The sequence below is a fragment of the Furipterus horrens genome, unplaced genomic scaffold (assembly GCF_987537825.1).
Source record: "Furipterus horrens unplaced genomic scaffold, mFurHor1.1.pri manual_scaffold_9, whole genome shotgun sequence".
Classification (NCBI taxonomy): domain Eukaryota; kingdom Metazoa; phylum Chordata; class Mammalia; order Chiroptera; family Furipteridae; genus Furipterus; species Furipterus horrens.
The window spans coordinates 14,622,507-14,642,397 of record NW_028327179.1 but is presented as its reverse complement, the minus strand read 5'-3'; the positions used below and the strand labels follow the sequence as shown (position 1 = coordinate 14,642,397).

At 37.4% G+C, this 19,891-nt stretch overlaps 1 protein-coding gene across 2 annotated transcripts; it reads left to right on the top strand.

Annotated features, from left to right (window-relative positions):
- Window positions 1-253: 253 nt before the first annotated feature.
- Window positions 254-18,961, top strand: FAM221A (family with sequence similarity 221 member A). Of its 2 annotated transcripts, none has more exons than XM_090287803.1 (7): window positions 254-395; window positions 2,736-2,909; window positions 5,688-5,878; window positions 8,237-8,443; window positions 12,674-12,781; window positions 15,160-15,239; window positions 18,520-18,961. In XM_090287803.1, the coding sequence occupies exons 1-7, from the start codon at window positions 331-333 to the stop codon at window positions 18,586-18,588; spliced, it is 894 nt and encodes a 297-aa protein (XP_090143929.1). In that variant the 5' UTR covers window positions 254-330; the 3' UTR covers window positions 18,589-18,961. The 2 variants fall into 2 exon arrangements, with proteins under 2 accessions (XP_090143929.1, XP_090143928.1); XM_090287802.1 differs by having other exon boundaries at window positions 15,157-15,239; window positions 18,520-18,960.
- Window positions 18,962-19,891: the final 930 nt, after the last annotated feature.

Genomic DNA, 19,891 nt, shown 5'->3' with positions numbered 1-19,891 from the left:
TAAGCCATTAAGATTTCCCTGTCTCAAAAACAAAACCTTTTTACCATTAATTTTTCAAATGGGAACTGAAACAAAGTCCACATATTGAATTTGGTCTTTACAACCTCTATCTTAGACCCCTTTTCACCTGGAAGAGGGCTCCGTTTAGACAGTGGGTGTCTCATCTCGCTCTTGCCCTGCGCGATCACCGCGGTCTTCGGTCCGCCAATCGGGAGGCGGGTGGGCGGGGGCGCGGCCTTCGGGGGCGGGGCGCGGCGGCTCTGGCTCCTCCGAAGTCCTGCAGCGCGCGCTGTGGGATCCGATCCTCAGCAACTCGCTTCCCTGCGGGCCATGGAGCGGCTGACGTTGCCTCCCGGTGGCGCGGCTGCGGTGGACGACTACCTGGAGTACCGGAGGTGAGGCTGCAGCTCCACAGAGCGGGGTCGCCCGCCCAGGGCAGGCCAGGCCCCGTCGCCAGAGCAGAGCAGCAGGGGGCGGGCGTTCCCTGCTGGGTCTCTGGGATCAGTTCTGCGCTGTTGGGGGAGGCGTACATTGATTGCGAGTTTCGTCTTTCTGGAACTAAATATTGTGATCACACTCAATACTGTACTAATAAGTCCCTTCTGAGGCTGTTTACGAAGTCTCCCGCCCCGACCCCTTCCAAGAAGGATTATTAATTTATGCAAAGGTCCAGTTGTTTTTCCTAAACGGCCATTGACGGATTACACATGGAATACTCGCGGCCTATAACAATGAGCAGACATTAAGTTTGCATGTTAGTGTAGCCGTAGGGTAACTTCCAGATGTGATCCCAATCCCAGGGTGCTGGTTTTGGGAGAAAGACACCGACCCGTGGAGTTTAAGTGGTTCTGGAGCTAGTCCTCTCCCTAAACTAGAAACGCAGCCGCCTCTTTGGCCCTGACCACGTCTGGTGCATCTGCGACGACGTGTTCTTTTTCAGGTCTCCCAAGGGAGGTGTTTGACAGTTGAGAAACTGGTGAGTGGGAATTACTGGAGAGGAACAGGCCGGAGGATGCATTGTTGGGAGCAAAGTGTGTGTATAAACGGGAACCGACGTAATCACAGTTCCCTCTGAGAAACCTGAGCGACAGGGGCCTCTCTACCTGTAGGTGGCCGCCTCAAATCACCCAGGGGTGTTCGGGCAAACGTGTTTTCTATCTGGCTGCAGTCCCCGTCTCTTGGTATAGTTGGGTAGCGCCTAGCAATGTCTGGTAATTCTGAGCCAGAAAAGTGAGGTTGAGGAGCTTGATCTCATTCTGTGTTCAGGTGGGTCCAGGTAGCTCAGGAGTCCTGTGCTCAGAACAGCTTCCACCCAGCCCTCACCCAGGGCAGAGCTGGCTCCTTTAGCCTCCAAGTCTCCGGGGCTTTTCCCTGGGACCAAGCTCTGGGCCCTGGGGTTGACTGATATCTTCGGTATTTAGATGTTTAGATCTGTGGATTGTGGTCCTCCAGCTGTAGTCTCTTGCCTGGTCCAAAACATGTTAGGGCCTGATGAAAAATTATTTTTTGCCAACATTACTAATCTGGAACAATTCCATTTAAAAGTTAGAGCCTGCTATTCAAAGTATAGCAATCCTGGACCAGCCGTGTAGGCATCACCTGGGAGCTTGTTAGAAATGGAAACTCTCAGGCCCACTCTAGACCATTGATCTGAACCCACAGTTGGACTAGATCACTTGTAAATACAATAAAGTTTGAGCTGCACTGGGTTAGAACTTAGAAATGATCTCTTTCTTTAAATACTTGAATTGATCTTAAGATCTTTTCAGTACCTGTTGGTGTACTTCTTGGTAGCTATAATAAAGTGAAATGGCTCAAAAATTATCTCAGAATAAAATGCTCTTTTTTCTAAAACTATTGTGTATCTAAATTATTTATGGAAGAAGGTTGTGATGGTTTTATAGCTTCTGAATTGGTTTTATTTACCTACCTCAGCTAAAGGATTGTAAGTATGGGAAAAGGGATAGATTGCATGAAAAATTATGTAGCCTTCTGTGAACAACACTTTTCATGACTTTTAAAAGGGGATATGTTGAAGGAGAAATTTCTTTAATTTTGCACAAATACTTTTAATTGTGGTTCCTTTCCTTCAGGGAGGCCAACTCTCAATTTCTTAAGGAATTAAGAAATATCAGTGGCTTACTTTTTCCCATAAAATTTGGAGATCTTTTGGAATTGAACAGTGTGATGCACCTGGTAACACAGCGACAGGTGTGGGTTTTAGCTTGTGCAGGTCCAAGGGTGTTTGTGGGTTCCACATGCAACTCCTGGCCAGGGTTTAGGGTCAGGTATGACCATTAGTCATGTTGTCTTCCGCATTGGCTTTTTTGGTGCCATTTTTTGGGGGAGGTGTTAACTATTTTTAAAGGAGGAAAATGTTAGAATTTTTAGCAGTTTAGGCCCCAGCTTTAAATGAGAAGAATGAGAATGTTTGCTTCAGACTCAAAGGAGAAATCGAGGGGAGTATGTGGCAATTCTCCTATGGTAAACCTCAATCAATAAAGTCAGATTTTATGAATTCATTGACTTTTTTATTTATAATCCTCTTTTATATGGAAAGCAAAACCTTATTACCATTATGTGTAATTTTGCTATTAACATAAACCTAAAGTAAAAATTTAGAGCCATAGCAGCCTTTCCTTTGATTATACAAGTATAGTTTAATTTTAGAGTATAGTATTTTTAACCTGGGAAATAAACAATCAAGGCTTAAGAGTAGTGTTTCTTTGTTGTAGAATTGTGGGTGAAGATGATGGAGGGAAACTTTTTACTCCTGAAGAATATGAAGAATACAGAAGAAAAGTTTTACCTATGCGCTTACAGAACAGATTGTTTGTGAGCTGGCGATCGCCAACAGGAACAGACTGTAAACTTGTGGGCCCGGAGACTCTGTGTTTTTGTACACACAGGTAAGATATTTTATTGCTGAGTTTTCTGGTGATCAGAAAATACAAAACTGTAGCAGAACATACCTTCCTTCTATAAATAACATTACTTGTGATAATTGAGAAACATTTAAAATAGGTCTTTATATTTTGCACTAGAAATTATCTAAAATTTTTTTCTATAATTAAAACATTCTATTATATTCTATTAGAACTCATTACAGTCCATTATTTTAAGTATCTCTTTTCTTGCCATTGATAAAAATGATATTGGTGCCCCTGTGGCATTGCCAGGGGTCTTTTCAGGCAGGCTGGGAGCACAATCTGCCTCTCCCACCACCGGACAAGGTGGTCAAGGACGGGTTGTCAGACTGCAGAACTACTTGAGTTGACCCACATTGGCCAGGTTCTCAGTCTACAAAAAGAAGCACTTCTCAAGTTTTTGAATCTTGCTTCATATTTTAAGAACTGTGTTATATCAATACCTTTCTTTAAACAAACAAAATACTAAGCACACAGCTTTTTATTACACATGGTCTATTTCCAAGAAAAGCCCATGGAGCAAAGGAAATACATGAGGCCCCAATCCTTTTTTTCATTCTTTTTTAAAAGAAAATGTATTGATTTGAGAGAGAGAGAAAGAGAAGGAGAGAGAGAGAGAGAGAGAGAGAGAGAGAGAAAGAGAGAGAGAAAGATTGATTTGTTCTTCCACTGACTTATGCATTCACTGGTTGATTGATTCTTCTATGTGCCCTGACCGAGGATCAAACCTGCCTCATTGCCGTATCAGGTCGTTGCTCTAACCAACTGAGCAACCCAGCCAGGAGGAGGCCCCTATCCTTGTTGCCTGCTGTCTGTATCTGACATTTGCCTTAGGCTGTGTTTGTTGTGTTCTACTTTAAATTTTACTACTGTTACTGGTCATAGTTGTAAAGCTCAAAAGGACAAAGCTGCTTCACGGAAAATCACTGAACCTATAGGTAACAACTTTATGTTCCAAAGCAACCATGAAGGAGGACCGCCCTCTTCTGATAATTTCTGGGGCTCTTTCACGAGACACTCTTTGTATAGTTGCTATTTACAGACTTGCAGTTTGCCAGAGGTTGTTAGGCAGTTGCTAGGATGAGTAATGTTGTGTATAGATTGACTTGAAATTTATTTAGCAACTCCAGCTGAAAACACTGTGGAGGGAAGGAGAATGACAGTTACCATGGTATCCTTTAGAATTAATAAATTTGAGTTAGTTTTAACTTTTATTCTTGTACAAATTTAATGCCCGTCTCTTATCTATGTATACTTACACAACATGGAATTAACCTTTAAAATGGACCCAACTCAATTTTGAGGGAAAAGTTCTTTAGTACCGGTCCATCAGTGAACTCTGTCTACATAGTTTTTTTTCCCTATTATGAAAGTAAAACATGGTTATGAGGAAAATGGGGAATATATAGAAAAGTAGAAAGAAGACTCACCATCCAAAGCCAGCTGTTGTTAATACATGACACTATATTCATGTAATTTTTTATTTACAAAGTTTGTTTAGTTAATTATGTGTGCGTGTAAATATTGAATCAGTTTTTCATGGAGGGTCACAGAAATGTGTTTCCACAGTATTATGTAGTAATCAGAAGCAAGATTTTTAATACTGCCTGATATTCGAGTTATTTCATTGTGTTTTCCCACAGGTGTGAGAGTGTCTCAGGGGTGTACTAGCTGCAAGCACAGGTTAGGGAAAGGGCAGACTCCAATTCTGGCTCTTTCCCTTGCTTCAATCAACTCTGCTTTTATCCATTTTATATTGTATATTATGGTTCTGTAAAAGAATGTATTTGAAGAAAGGGTTTCACTGATAAAGTTTGAAAACCATTGTCTTGGAATTTACTTAACCATTCCCTTGTTATTGGTATGGCATGTGTGTGTGTGTGTGAGTGTGTGTGTGTATAGCTGTTGTAAGTACTGTTGCTAATACTATATGCACAAAGCTATATACATGGAATTATTTCCTTAGGGTCAATTTTAAAAAGTGAACTGTTTGGGTTAAAGGATGGATGGATCTATTTAAGTTCCTTAGAACATTAAATGGGATTGGTTCTTTTGTAACACTCTTGGATTGCAATACGAACTGTGTATAGTTTTAAAAAAGCTTTGGCTCTCTTTGCTAAGTAAAAAATGGTATTTTGTTACTTTAACTTCTATTTTTGAGATTTAATATTGAGAATAACAAATTTAATAGTATTTTACTGAGTATCACCTAATGAGATGGAAGTGAGTGGTCTATTTAAGAGAATTACTTAGTGTTTTAACAGAGCTTTGGCTTTTAAAAATGTTGATACTTTATTTTGAAGTTAAAATTAAAAATTAAAGTATATTAAAATAACTTACATGAATGCATGTTTATTGAGTTTATTTCAGTTTCAAATAGCAAACCTATAGAAATAAATTTAAGTAATGCACTTTAATAAAAGGAATTTTTATAAAGCACTTATTTCATACTCTTAGGTTGTGCTTCCATATTAAAGAATCTGTAGTGGCTCATATTTTAAGAGGATTGATTATATGATATTTCTTTGTATATTGCTGTGATAACTAAAAATAAAAATCTAAGAGTAAAGACTTTTTCTGACCAAAGCAACATGGCTGCCAGTATACTGCAGGTATAGGGGAGTTTATTTTCACCTTACTAACAAGAACAATAAAACAAAAATAAAAAAGAATCATTTTGGATTTAACAGAATAGAAATAGTAATTCCTGGCATTACCTGCATTGTATTATTTCTTCCCGTTTATTTATTTATTTTTTAGGTATAAACAACATAAAACTGACTTGGAAACAATTCCACCGCAGCGCCCCATTAGTCTGCCTTGCCGAGTGACCGGCTGCCCGTGCAGGGCTTACAGTTTTGTCCCTTTGAATGGTGCGCAGCCCGTCCGCTGCAGGTGCAAGCACTTTGCCGATCAGCACAGTGCCACCCCTGGCTTTCTGTGCAGTGCCTGTGAGTTACGTTATTACAAACACACCAGCAGAGTGTCTGTGTTTCCTTATTCAACGTTTAATGTGTCTTTGTGTGAGTTTTTTTCAGCTAGAGTCAATATGAAACAACTAAGAAAAATTTGGTGGGTAGCTCCTCTAAAATTTTATTTTTTTGCTGAAATTCCAAGTTATTTGTATGCTTTGCAATCGTAAACCCTAATCTCATGTAGTTCAAATCAGTCGAGTAGATTTTCAATGATCACTAGATGTGATTTGATTCAAATTTTTGAATAATGGGAGTTTTGTCAACTAAGTTCTTTTAGAGGTTTTTCTTTTTCCTCACCTGAGGACATTTTTTTCATTGCTTTTGGAGAGAGGAAGGGAGAAAAAGAAACATCAGTGAGCGAGAGAAGCATCGACTGGTTGCCTCCAAACGCTCCTGGACTGGGTGAGGAATGGCCACAATCCAGGCGTGTGCTCTGACCCACAATCGAACCCACAACCTTCTGGTTACAGGATGATGCTCCAACCAACTGAGCCACACTGGCCAGAGCCCTTTACAGGTTTTTAAAAAGGATTTTATAAGTAGAAAAAGTTATCATTTGCTGGTAGATTATTATGTCATTGTTTAAAACAGCGATTTTCAAACTTTTTCATCTGATGGCACACATAAACTAATTACTAAAATTCTTTCAGATCAAAAAAATAGGTATAATTTTGCTTCATTCCATTGGATGACTATTGTTGTGTCGGCTGTTGAGCTTTTTTAAATTTGATAATCCAGAGGAAAAGAGGTTGGTGTTGCATGTTTTAGGAATTCTTGTGGCACACCAGTGTGCCAGGCATACCAGTTGAAAATCGCTGGCTTGAAACATACTTGTAGGTGGCTGGGAAAAGCAAAATGTAGCATGGTAACTTTCACACTCTGTATGTGATAGCATGTTATCTCAATACCTATACCCTAATCCCAGTCCCCATCCCATATGCCTTTCCACTTGATCATCCTTTTAAAAACCCTTTGAAAATTCAATTAAAAACAGTTAAAATAGGCTATTAGTCCAGTATTAATTTTCAGGAGATAGTTATTCCAGTTATTTTTGTAGTAGCTTGAATTGAATCTTATGAAATATATTATCAAGCATTTTTAATGACAGTGCTAGGAATAACTGGGTTTCAATGGCTAAGTATGGAAGTAGTTGGATAAAACTTATTATGTGCCTTGGTTCCCATACATATTTGTCAGAAGTATGAATGTATGAAGGTTTTATTAATGGTGTATTCTGACTTTCATTTCAATATGGCTTTTTTTTGGTATATTACAATTTTATTAAGATATAATTCACATACCAAGCAACTCACTCATTTCAAGGGTACAATTTAATGATCTTTAATATAGTCACAGAGTTGTGCATCCATCAACCACAATACATTTTAGAACATGTTTTTCACTGTGAAATGAAACTTCATATCCATTAGCAGTCATTTCTTATTCCTCCTGCCCGCCCCCGCCCCCAGCCCCCCGGCCCCAGCCTTATGCAACCAATAATTACTTTCTGTCTCTATGGATTTGCCTGTTCTAGACATTGCATATAAATGGACTCATAGAATATGTGGTCTATTGTGACTGTCTTCTTTAGCGTAATGTTTTTATGATTCATCCATGTTGCAGCATATGTCAGTACTTCTTTCCTTTTTATTGTTAAACAATATTCTTTTGCATCCTTTCTTTGTCTATGGGTTGGCCTTCCAGTATGGCTTTTATGGGGAATTGATCCATAGAGAGGTTTCCGCATTATCCCTTCATCTGGTCCTGGCCAGTGGTTGTCCCCACCACACCTGCTTTTAACTCTGTATTTGAGGAGAGAGCCTGCATTTCCTGGCTCTCCAGTATTCAGCCCAATTTCTTTTAGTCCTCATTGGTTTAAAAAAATCTGTTTTTAATTTATTGATTTTAGAGTGAGGGGAAGGGAGGGAGAAAGAGAGGGAGAGAAACATCGATGTGAGAGAGAAACATTGGTTGCTGCTTGCACACTCCCCCACCAGGACCGAACGAACAAACCAGGCATATACCCTGAATAGGAATCCAACCTGTGACCTTTTGGTTTATGGGCCAGTGCTCAACCAACTGAGCCACACTGGTCCTCATTGGTTTTTCCAATATTTTTTTCCTGCTGCTATTCATTACTGCTTTAGAATCTTCTAGAAATAAGAGCAGTGGCTGGGAGGGAGTTCAGGGTCTGGAGCTAACAGTTACAGGGGTTAGAGGATAGTATGTGAGGAATCCAGATTCAGGTGATTTTGGTCATGCTGAGCGTGATGAGGGCAGACAGCTTAGTACTTATATTTAAAAACATTGAACTGCCTTTATACTTTGATTCAGGTTCCGGGTGTTCAGGATTTCGTAGTTGCTTCACTTGTGCCTGTGGTCAGCCTGCATATGTCCATGACACAGTAGTGGAAACTAAGCAAGAAAGACTGGCTCAAGGAAAACCCGTGGGACGAGATGTTCCTTACGCAGCAATGGGAGGATTAACTGGCTTCAGCTCACTGGCAGAAGGTTATATGCGGTTAGATGACAGTGGAATTGGTAAGTGATGATACAGAAATGTGAGCTTGTATTGTTTTTAAGTGTGTGAACAGTAGTGAAGCCTTAGGTTTGTTTAGCAATTCATGTTCTTTTTCTAGAAAATTCTCTTATTTTTTAAAAAAGGTGTAATTGCCACTACAATTACAGAAAATCTAGAAATCACAAGAGAAGTGATCACTCCCAATATTTGTACCCAAATTCCAACCCACAACCACATTGTCTGAAATAGCTGAATAATATTTCCTTTATTTGATATCATCCTACTGTATACAATTTTTGCCACCATAACCATCTCATTTTGGAAGCAGGCTTATGTCCATGTGCTAATAATGTACACACATGTGCATACATGCAACCAACTTATATTAATGCATGATCACATGCATCATGTGCACACATGCATGTACATACATATCTGCTTGCATATATAACAGTTTTAAGCAATATAGGAAAAAGGTTACTTGGCTATATCTCAAATCATTGAAGGTAACTATTCTGAGTTGAGTGGGATTAGGGAGAAAAATATGGTTTCTATTTACTTTTGTGTGGGGATATATTTTACAAGCATGTATTTTAATTTTTTCATTTCAAAAATTACATAAATATAAATGAATATTTTCTATTATAAAAGATTCAAGCCATAGAAATGAAGTACAAGGCCCCTTTAAACACTTGTCTTTACCCCAGATTCTTTCCCAGGGAGTAATTTACTGTTATCAATTGATATAAACTTTTCATTTTAGCATACATTTTAATAGTTTTTTTTTTAACTTAGAAAAAATTTAATGCTTTATTTTTTTTCATAAGCCTGTTATGTCAGGACACAGAAGTTACTTAATTCTTTTATAAAATTTAAAAAATTTTATTTATTAATTTTTAAAGAGAGGGGGAGGGAGTGAGAAAGGGAGAGAAACATCAATGTGTGAGAGAGACATTGGTAGGTTGCCTATCAAATGTGCCCCAGCCGGAGAGTGGCCCATAACCCAGGCATGTGCCCTAACTAGGAATTGCATCTGTGACCCTTCACTAAGCAGGACGATGTCCAACCAACTGAGCCACCCTAGTCAGGGCTACTCATTTCTTTTTAACTGCTGCATAGTATTCCACACTATAGATATACCTAAACCATTTCCTTCTTCCTGGCATTTAGATTGTTTTCTTTTCTTTTTTTTTTTTTTTTGCCTTTATAAACAATCCTGCCAAAAATATCTTTGAACTTGCTTCCTTGTGTATCACATGAATTTGACTCTAAGGTAGATATAGAGAAGTAGAGTTTTTGGGTTGAAGTATGTGCATATGCGAAATTTTAATATATTCTGTAAAACTGCTTTTCAAAAATGGTTTACTTGTTTACTCTTCCTCTAGTAATGTTGTAGCTTGCCTACGTCCTCACGTTTATGCCAGTTTCCTATATGAAAATGTTTTTGTTTCAGTTTGATTTCCCTGGTTATTAGTGAGATGAGAGTCTTCTCATACATAGTGGCCATTTTATTTTCTGTGAGTTGTCTGTTCATATATTATAATTTGTTCATTTTTGTTTTTATCTTTTCTAATTGATTTATAAAAAGTCTTATATATTCTATATATTGATCCTTTATTTTGTGGATATTTTTTTCTAGTCATTTGTCTTTTTTTTTTCCTTCTTTTTTTTGGTTTTTACGTTTTGGAGGCAAGACATCTCAGCTCCAATTTTATAAACATGTTCTTCATTTTACTTTAATACCTAATTATTTTGTTTTTATGTTTAGGTTTTTCAGGCATCCGGAATTTATTTTTTGTGAAAGTGTGGGGTGTTCTGTAACTTCAATTTTTGTCCAGATTGATGGCAAGTTATCTTTCCCAAATAATTTGAAACTTTATCATATTCTGTCATACTTTCTATTTTGTTCATTGGCTGATTTTTCTCTCCTGTGCCAATATTACCTATTTTTGTTACTCTTTATAGTATGTTTCAATATTTGGTATTCCTCTTGTTTGTGTTTTTTCTTCAAGATTGCCTTGATATATATGTGATTCTCTTCTAATTTTACAAGTAGGTTGTTAAATTCCATAACCAAATCCTTGTTCAATATCTAGGGGTGCATGATTCTATGAAGTACATGCAGTGGTTACAGACAGCCCAATTACCAGTGCCAAAAAGCAATGAATGATAATGATGTTGATGATGAGCAGGAGTTGTTCTAACCTCTTTACATCTGTTACCTCATTTAATGCTCACAGCAACTCTGAGTTGGGTGCTATTATTAATCCTGTTTTACAGATGAGGAAACTCAGCAGAGAAGTAAAATATCTTGTTCTGTGTTACTCAGCTAGTAAGAGGTAGGGTTGGGTTCAGCCCAGGTTGTTCTGAGCACCTTAGTCTGACTCATTGTTGTCTATTTCTGTGCAACTGTCATATTGTTTTCATAACTACAGCTTTATAACAAATTGATATTTATGACTTCATAGTATTATTTCAGAATTTTCCTGACCTATTCTTACCTTTTAATTCTTTTAGAACCCTGGCATCATTTTTGAAAACATTGTATTATTATAAAAACATTCTATTATTTTAGTTGATATCACATTGAATAATGTTGGAAGAACTGATATTTTAAAATATGGAGTCTCTTCATGTATTTGTCTTCTGTGTAGCTAAGTAGAATTCTGAAGTTATTGTCCTAAAACTGCAGCACAATTCTTAATTTTGTTTATAGGTATTTTATCTTCTTTTAAGAGCTACCATACACAGGCTCTTTTACTTCCTTTATATTCTGTACCTGATTATCATTTGTTTATAAAAAAGCAGATGCTTTATGCTGCTTTAGTTACTCGTCATTATTACTGTACTTAATCTTAGAGTTTTAAATAAATGTTTAGTTGATTTTGCAAATATTGATATTTTTGCTCCTTCCTTTCCAATATTTATGACTCTTCCTACTCTTAACTAACCAAAATGGCTGGTACTTCCAGAACAGTGCTAATAGTGGTTGTAGCTGGCATCTTTGCCTTTTTTGACTTGTAGTATTTTATTACTTATGCATCTTTATAATATAAGGAAAAAAACCCTGCCCCTTTCGGCCCTTGTGGAAAGGTGGGGTGAAGAAAGGTGAACGTGAGAAGAGGAAACAAAATATTTTTGTCTTGATTTAAGATGCAGGGGAGCCTGAGGTTAAAGGACATCTGCTCTGTTAGCCATGTTGCTCCTGGACGGAGGTGACCGCTTGCTGGGATTTGGTTCCTCTGTGTTGCAGAAGGAGTCCAGAATTCCCAGCTCTTAACTGAGCTGCGAGGTAGCGGGCTTGCCATGGTGTCTGTCATAGCAAGGGGCAAGAGCTAGAGGTGGGCTGCCTGAGCCCTGCGGGGTTCAGGAGAGGAAGTGGCCGGCATGGAGGGGTCTGTACGTCTAGTGAGAGTAAAGGTGAGGCTGCCAGGCCCTGCTAAGCTGAGAGACTAAATTGCCCCTTAGGCGAGCCTTGAGCGTTTGAGATCTGTAGTGCACACAGCAGCCAGAGGGACAGCACACGGACCTGGCTGGACCTGAGCTTCCCTGCCACAAGAGAAAGGAGCTGGGGACAGAGGGGGGCGGAAATCTGCAAGACGGAGCAATTGCCTCACACTGTTGACCTTATAAGAAAGTACTAAGGTTTAAAACCCAGTAGGACTGAAAGTTTATTTTCTTCCCCTTTACTTGAAGGATGTGGGGGAGGTGGCGGTTTGTGAAGAACATAGAGCACTTATACATAAATTTTCTCTACGCTTCCTTCCTTTTGGTTCAAAAGTCAATTATTTAGCAGTTGGTCTTTGTTAGTTTGTAGTTTGTGTTTGTGGATGTTTCCTCATTTCATTGAAGAAGGTTTCTTTATTTTTCGTTGTTTTCCCAGTGAGGAATAGAATAAAAATACACTTATTCTGCCCTCTGAAACTGGAGGTTTTTTCTCACAAATGTCTTGCTTTTGATAGTGTTTTATAACTATGTTAACGTTCTGTACTCTTTGCTGACGCAAAGTTACATTTGTGCATATATTTTTTTTTCTGGGGAAAAAGGTCTCTGAGAAATACGAAAATACTTTTACCCATTTGCCCTCACTTTATATGGCTGTTAAAACTCTAAATAAACATTTCCTTTTTATAGGAAGGATTTTACTAATGATTCTGATGAGGTTCTACTTTATTTCACATTTGAAATAACTTCCTTGTATCCTAACAAATACAGATTTAATTTTCTTTCTTCATGTATTTTGTTACCAGGTGCACCTTCAGCTGAATTTTTAGACTCTCCAGATACGGCCATGGACCATCCATTTCTGAAAGCATTTCAAGCATCATCTAGTTCTTCTCCAGAAACACGAACAGATGGTAATGAAATTAAATGGAGAAATATGTTTGGATGTAGAAAATAAGAATATAGATTGAGTCATTGATGACTCTTTTTTTTCTAGTATTACCACATTTGATTATTATTTTACAATTTGATCATCGTTTTATGAGGCATTGAGAAACAGCAAGAAACTTTATTTTTTATTGGGAAAAATTGCTAAATCTGAGAATTATGAGGATTCAGATAATACAATAATTTGAAGTTTTAAAACCTTATTTTAGTATGTTATTGCTTTGATGTTTGAATAAGAGAGCCCTTTAGTGGACTAATTGCCTTGATCCTTTAGGTTCTTCCAAAGAGGATGTAATCCAGTAATGATTATAGGTTTGCAAGGTTTTATCACTTATTAATTATACATTTAAAATGAATAGGGTTCATTTTAAGCACTAGTAGTTCATTTCCTTTTTTGAAAGCAAGAATAAAAACACTGAAGAACGCATTTGTATGATTTATTAGATATTTAATATTTAAAAATATTTTAAAATGAGAATTTTATTTGAGTTATTTATATTTTCATTCAACCTTTTCATGTACCCTGCTTTCTCCACAAGAGATTTTTAAGGCTGCCACTCAATATAAACAACACACAATGACATGTAATGAAATAGAGACAGGAGATCAAAACCTAGAAGAAGGACACAATTGTATTCACCTTCAAGGTTGTAATTGCATTAAGCTTCAGTTTTGACTGCATGCAGCGGCAACCAGGGCACAAGGGAAGATGTGATCAGTTTAATATTGTTCATTATTAGAGATGAGGAAACATGAATTCCTCTGTGCTAGCCAATGTTGTACCAGTGCTGGGGTTTATTTTTCATTTATTTATATACTTAGTTTTTAAATCTTTGTTGTGTTTTTTTCCATTATCATTTAGTCCCCTTATACCACTGCTGCCCCCCGCCCCTGCAATGACAACACTGTAGTCCGTGTCCGTGAGTCCTTTTTCCCTTCTTTTTTTTTGTACACACACAAGTGCTGGGTTTTAGAGACACCTATATAGTGGCCCTCAATGATGCATTGGCCCAATGTCCTTAGAAACTTTATTCCAGCAAATGCAGCTCATTTCTGATAGGCACCTCTGATAAAAGTGGTAATATATCATTTTGTCAGATAAATGAATTTTTTTTTTCATTAAAAAAATGAAGGTGATTCTGCAAGAGGCTTTGCTCAGATGGTCAGTCTAACATGATCTGGGGAACAACCCAGAGATTTCAGATGAATGGATAGATAGCACATGTTCCAAGCAGTCTTTCCTATTTCTCTCAGCAAGCCTTTTTTAGAGAGTTGACAGAGTTATATGATTTTTGTGTTGCTGGTTGAGGGTAAATTCATGCGTTAAGAAACAAGAACAGGTGTTCAGGTTGGTACCCTTAATTTGGATAGGAAAGGACCCAACCAAGACATTCACCTGAAACGAAGGTGAACTTTTCCATGGAACTAGGCTCTTGGTGTACCTATAAATAAAACCAGATTTTCCTTCTGAGGCAATTTAAAATTTCTTTCAGCATGTAAACTAGTGTTTGATTAGTTTTAAGAAGTGAATGCCATGGAAAATGGTAAAAATTATTTTAGTTTTGAAAAATTTCAAAGCAGGTAAAATCGTCATGATGGTTTGCTACACAATCCATTCAGGTGGCTATAACCAGATACCATAGGCTGAGTGGGTTATAAACCACAGAAATTTACTTCTTACAGTTCTGGAGGTGGAGAAATCCAAGATCAAGGTGCCAGTAGGGTTGTGTTCCAGTGAAGACTCTCTTTCTGATTGTAGCCGGCACCCTCTTGTTGTGTCTTCACTTGGTGGGAGGCTTGAGGGGTCTCTGTGGGGTCTCTTTTATAAGAACACTAATTCCGTTCATGAGGGCTCCATCCTTATGACCTCAGCACCTCCAAAAGGCCCCACCTCCTAAGACTATCACAAGGGGCGTTAGGATTTCAACATATGAATTTTTTGGAGGGGGCACAAACATTCAGACCATAACACTTCTATAATTCTGTAATTCTGCGTTATCTGTTACAGTGGTACATGAATTTCTAGGTTAGCTATAAAATGGAAAGTGTAGTTAAACAAACTAATTGTTCTCGTATATGAAATAACTATATTGTGTTATTTAATATGAACCAGTTGAATATCTACAGAACATTTGCCAATGAAAATTAATTTTGTCTTATGATGCTCTGCTTTCTACAAAAGAATTAGGTGGTAGGATCAATTCTCCATTTAGACCATTTCAGGTTGGAAAAATAAAAAGAATTATCACCAGGTAGGAGGAAAGTTTTCTTTTGTTTTTTATTTCAGCGAAATTTACAGTTATAGAAATATATTATTTAGAATTTTTTTTTTCTTTGTAAGTAGGTACAAGTAGTCAAGTTTCTTCTTTAAGGAGACCTGAAGAGGATGATATGGCTTTCTTTGAAAGACGATACCAGGAACGGGTAAGACTGTGGAGAAATCTGCTTATATTAAGTATTTGCTTGTACCAAAGACACTATAGGACAATTGCATATTGATTATGGATCATCATTAAAAATAACTTATGAAGTCTTTACTTATAGCTGGTGTTAGACCTTGGGGCTTATTTATAACTATTCAGAGAGAAACATGACTAATGAATAATATGATAATATACTGGTTAATTTATGGAGGTTATTAAGATTGACTAAATATACAGAAAGAATGGTCAGTAATAACCATCAGCAGATTTGTAAATTATATATATCTTGAATTCATAATATGTAGTAGTTCTTCTTAGAAACTTCTAGGTATATTCATACCAAAGTTAAAATTACTCAACAAACTTTAAGTAACAGAACACTAACTATAAATGTATTTTAACATTTTCTATGGCTCAACAACTACAATATTGAAGTGTTTCCAGATTTCAGTAATGATAATGTGTATCAGTTCTCCACCACACTGTAAATTCCTTAGGGATAAGTGTAGTATTTTATACTTCTTTGTATTTCCACCAGCACTAAGTATAGTGCCTTGTACAGAATATGTTTTCAATTAATATGTATGGAAAACAATAAAAAGATATAATTCAGATTCCTTTCATACATGTTCTTACACATTTGATGTGTTTCATTGCATGTTCATATTTGAGAGTTTTGTTCTTATTTATAGCTGGATGGAAGGATGTTGGCTTAATGAGGTATGGGGGATGTTATCCAGCCATATGACATGTTCCCCAAAATGCTTTCATTAGGTTTATTTTACAGTGTGTTTGTGGGCATTTGTTATCTCTCTAAGTAGGTAATAAGTACCATGAGAGAAAAGGCACTCTTGTCACTTTCTGTCACATCCTCTACTACTCTTAGATGAGAGTTTGTTGGGTCACTGAGAGTGTGGAAAAGGAGACCATTAAATAAATTCACCATCCAAGAGCAGAGGAGGTGGGTAGGGGACAGAGATTAGCTTGGTTTTCCTGATAAAGAATTTTGAAGTAAAGGGGAGAGTCCTCATATGATTTAAGGCAGAGCTAGAAAATAGAACTTTCTGCAGTGATATGTCGTAGCCATGACTCTGTAAATCTGAATTAAATAAATTAAAATTTATTTCCTCAGTCACGCTAGCCACATTTCAGGGGCTCAGTAGTCACATGTGGATAATGGCTACCTTGCTGGACAGTGGAGAATATTGTTTTGGAAAGCTCTGGTCTATGGGAAAGAGGTGGTAGTAGGATCTCTGGGAGGAAGGTAAAGTGGTCAGAGTGAGAACAGAAAAAGGCTATTTTTGTAGCATTGTTAAGGATCAGCTTCTAGTCAAATCAATTTCTGTTCTTGGAGCATACATGGTTATAGCTCAGTTTTAGTTTTTCCTCATAGGCTTGTGAGGGACAAGGTCCTAGAACTTCTTCCTTCCCTCCTCTAGAAGCCCAGGTAGTGTTGACTGCCTTGAAAACATGCCAATGGAATGTGCTTGTGGGAAGATAATGGAGGGAGTTCTTATCTGTGACAGTTTTAAAGGATATACCTGGCCCACCCAGACTGCTTATTATAACTAGACCTAGAATTTATGGATTTATGAGATGTAGTATATAATTCTCTGCCTTGTGTGATTTATGGATTTATGAGATACAGCTTATAAATTCTCTAGCCTGTGTGATTAATTGGGTATAAAACTAACCTCAAACCTAAATAACTTCTGAGCCGACATGTACCACACACATTGTTACTACTCTTATTCCCCAAAACCAAGACATGCACCATTGAGGGAGAAGGGATGATTAGGAAATGGAATTTGATGGGTTCACAGCCTTTACCAGGTAATGTTATGCTTGTACAGATGTACCTGGGAGGGAGATATTGTGGGCTTGGCTTTCCAGACCACCACAATAAAGTGAATATTGCAATAAAGTGAGTAGTAATTTCTTTGCTGGTGGAGGTCTTGCCTTCGTTTTGTAAAACATGCACCATCTGTGAAGTGCAATAAAACAAGGTGTGCCTCTATTTCAAATGAGCAGACATTTCCTTGACTTTTGTTTGTTTAGCACATTTGCCCTTATTTGATGTTGCTATAAATTTAACACTTGGCTCTAAGTGAAAGGGTAAAGGAGACTAGCATTTGTTTAGTGCTTATTAAGTATGTTAATCTTTATATATATGATCTTATTTACACCTTTAGAACAACATTGAGATGTACTTATTATTATGACTTTTTTTTTTTTTTATACAAATGAGAAAACTGTTGAAAAACTGGTCTCAGATAGTTAAGAAATTATAGAGGTAAGGTTCAAATACTCTTCTCTTGACTCCAACATCTCTCATCTTTGCCTTTGAATAGGGTGTACTTTGGGGGTCCTTCAGATGACCTGATACAGTGTGCAAGAGTGATGGGAGTGTATGATTTCTAAATGAGGTTCTCAACCAACTCAGAGGAGAGAGAAGACAAAATGGGGAAAAGACAGGGATGAGATTCATCCAATTTTATCATAAGGATGTTATTTATAATTTGATGAGATTGGGTAGAGTGGTTTTCTTAGGTCCCTTCTGGTTTCTTGATATTATTCCTGTCACCTTAGAGGTTAGGAGGCCCCACCTCCACCTTCCGTGCACCACGATTTCTCTGCCCTTCTCTTGTGGGTTAAGGCAATGGTGCTGCCTCTGGGAACTGGTGTGTGAGTGTGAGTAGTAGTGAATAAGAGGCAGGTGGGTTTGTGTTTTCTGTTTGTTTTTCACCCCCATGGAAAGGTTTATATGTTTCTAAAGGATCAGAAGGCCACTGCTTAGGGTATGCAACTTTCTTTGCTGCAGTTACAGTGGAGAAGGACAAACTTCAGGAAGGTAACTATAGAAAACAGAATTACAGGAAACTGTCCTGATAGCAGCCACATTCCAGAGATAATCCAGCTGCTTTAGGTGTATTATGTAACCCTGTAAGTGAATGTGCTTAGGTTGATACAAGGTTAGGTATTTCAGCTTAAAAAAAATTTAGTGGCAATTGAAATTATTTTTATTCACTTTCTCCAAAGAAGTATTCATTATATGTTTTTTATTAAAATGCTTTGTAAAGTTGAATTCAAACCATATTTAAAAAATGCAGTTAGGACCCTTTATCAGATTCTGGCTTTAGTATTTAGTAGCTTAATAACTACTAAATAACTGTGAAGTGGCTGTGGTAAATAAAACATGAATCCAGATGAGGTATGTGCAACCTTTTTTTCTTTAAACTATTTTACAAATTATTATATCAACATATATTTTAAATTTACAGATAAAAATGGAAAAGGCTGCTAAGCAAAAAGGAAAAGCACCATTGCCGTCAAATACAAGACCTTCATGAAGACTATTGGGGCAATTAGAACCATCATTCAAATATAGCCTTTTTTGTGTTTATTTAAATATAATATAGTTTATTTTTTCTCAAATTATTTACTTCTTTTAGTGTGCAAAAATGTCTTTTTGGATGTTTCCTTAATTTAAATGTGATATGCTTTATATTCTATCAAAATTCACAACTTACCACTTTTATATACTTTTTTATCCCTCCTAACAAATGAGATTATCTCCATATTAGTCAAAAGTATAGTAAATATCTTTGGTCTGTTATAATGTAACTTTTTCCAAGCTATTTTAAAAAAATTAAAGATGTTATTGAGGTTTTTGAATAAATACATAAGGGCCCTTGTTTCATTCAAAATAGTCAAAATACTTAATATTTTATTTTTTAAACTTTGTAATGATTTTTTTAAAATAAAAAACTTAAAAAAAATATAATTATTTCCTAGTGGTATCTACAGATTTTTAATGTGTTTTGTTAATTACGCCTGGCATGCAGCTGTATGACACCTCTTGTACACCACTTCATATTCTCGTGGCCCCACCTCGTACTCCAGCACTGCTGTGAAATATTCCAAATATTCTGACAGCTTCATGTGGAAGCCATCTCATGGCATTTTGTATTGGGACTGTGTCATTAATCTTTAAGGATACTCTGACGTTGTGGCTTGGGATGCCCACCGGAACCCCTCAGCATCATACATGTATAAAAGATGTGGGGGAGTTAATGACCTTGGGACCACCCTTGACTAATGGGAGGAGGAAGCCAATAGGTCAGTACTTCCCCTTCTCTCTGCTGGGAAGACAATTCTGGGATGCCTTTCACAAATTTCCTCAGTCAACCAAAATAGTGGACAACTTTATAATCTATCCTTATTTTAGCTTTCTCTTTTTCCCTTTTCTACCCTCCAATTCCTTCTCTTTGGTTCTGTGGAGGAGAGACTGTTCCATGATGTAACTGCTGCTGGACCCATAAGCTGGTCCTAGGCTAGAACAGATTGCTTCTCATAGGCCTCTCAGAGACTGTCTGATCATAATTAATACTTTTCTTCTGACATAAACCAGAACCTCTCCTGTGTCTCATATCGTGCTGGCTCCTGGAACAAGGCATTGTCCTGATTGGACATTTTTCTTGCACTTGGGGCTGATCACGTACCAGGACCCCCATCCATTCTACCCCTTCCTGTGTAATTCTTTGGTGCCTGCCAAGCAGCATGGAGGATATCTCCTTTGTTTTGCAGCCGCCCAAGATGCGCCTCATAGGTAAGTTTCCCTTAATAAACTGCTAATTGCCAGACTGGTGTGGC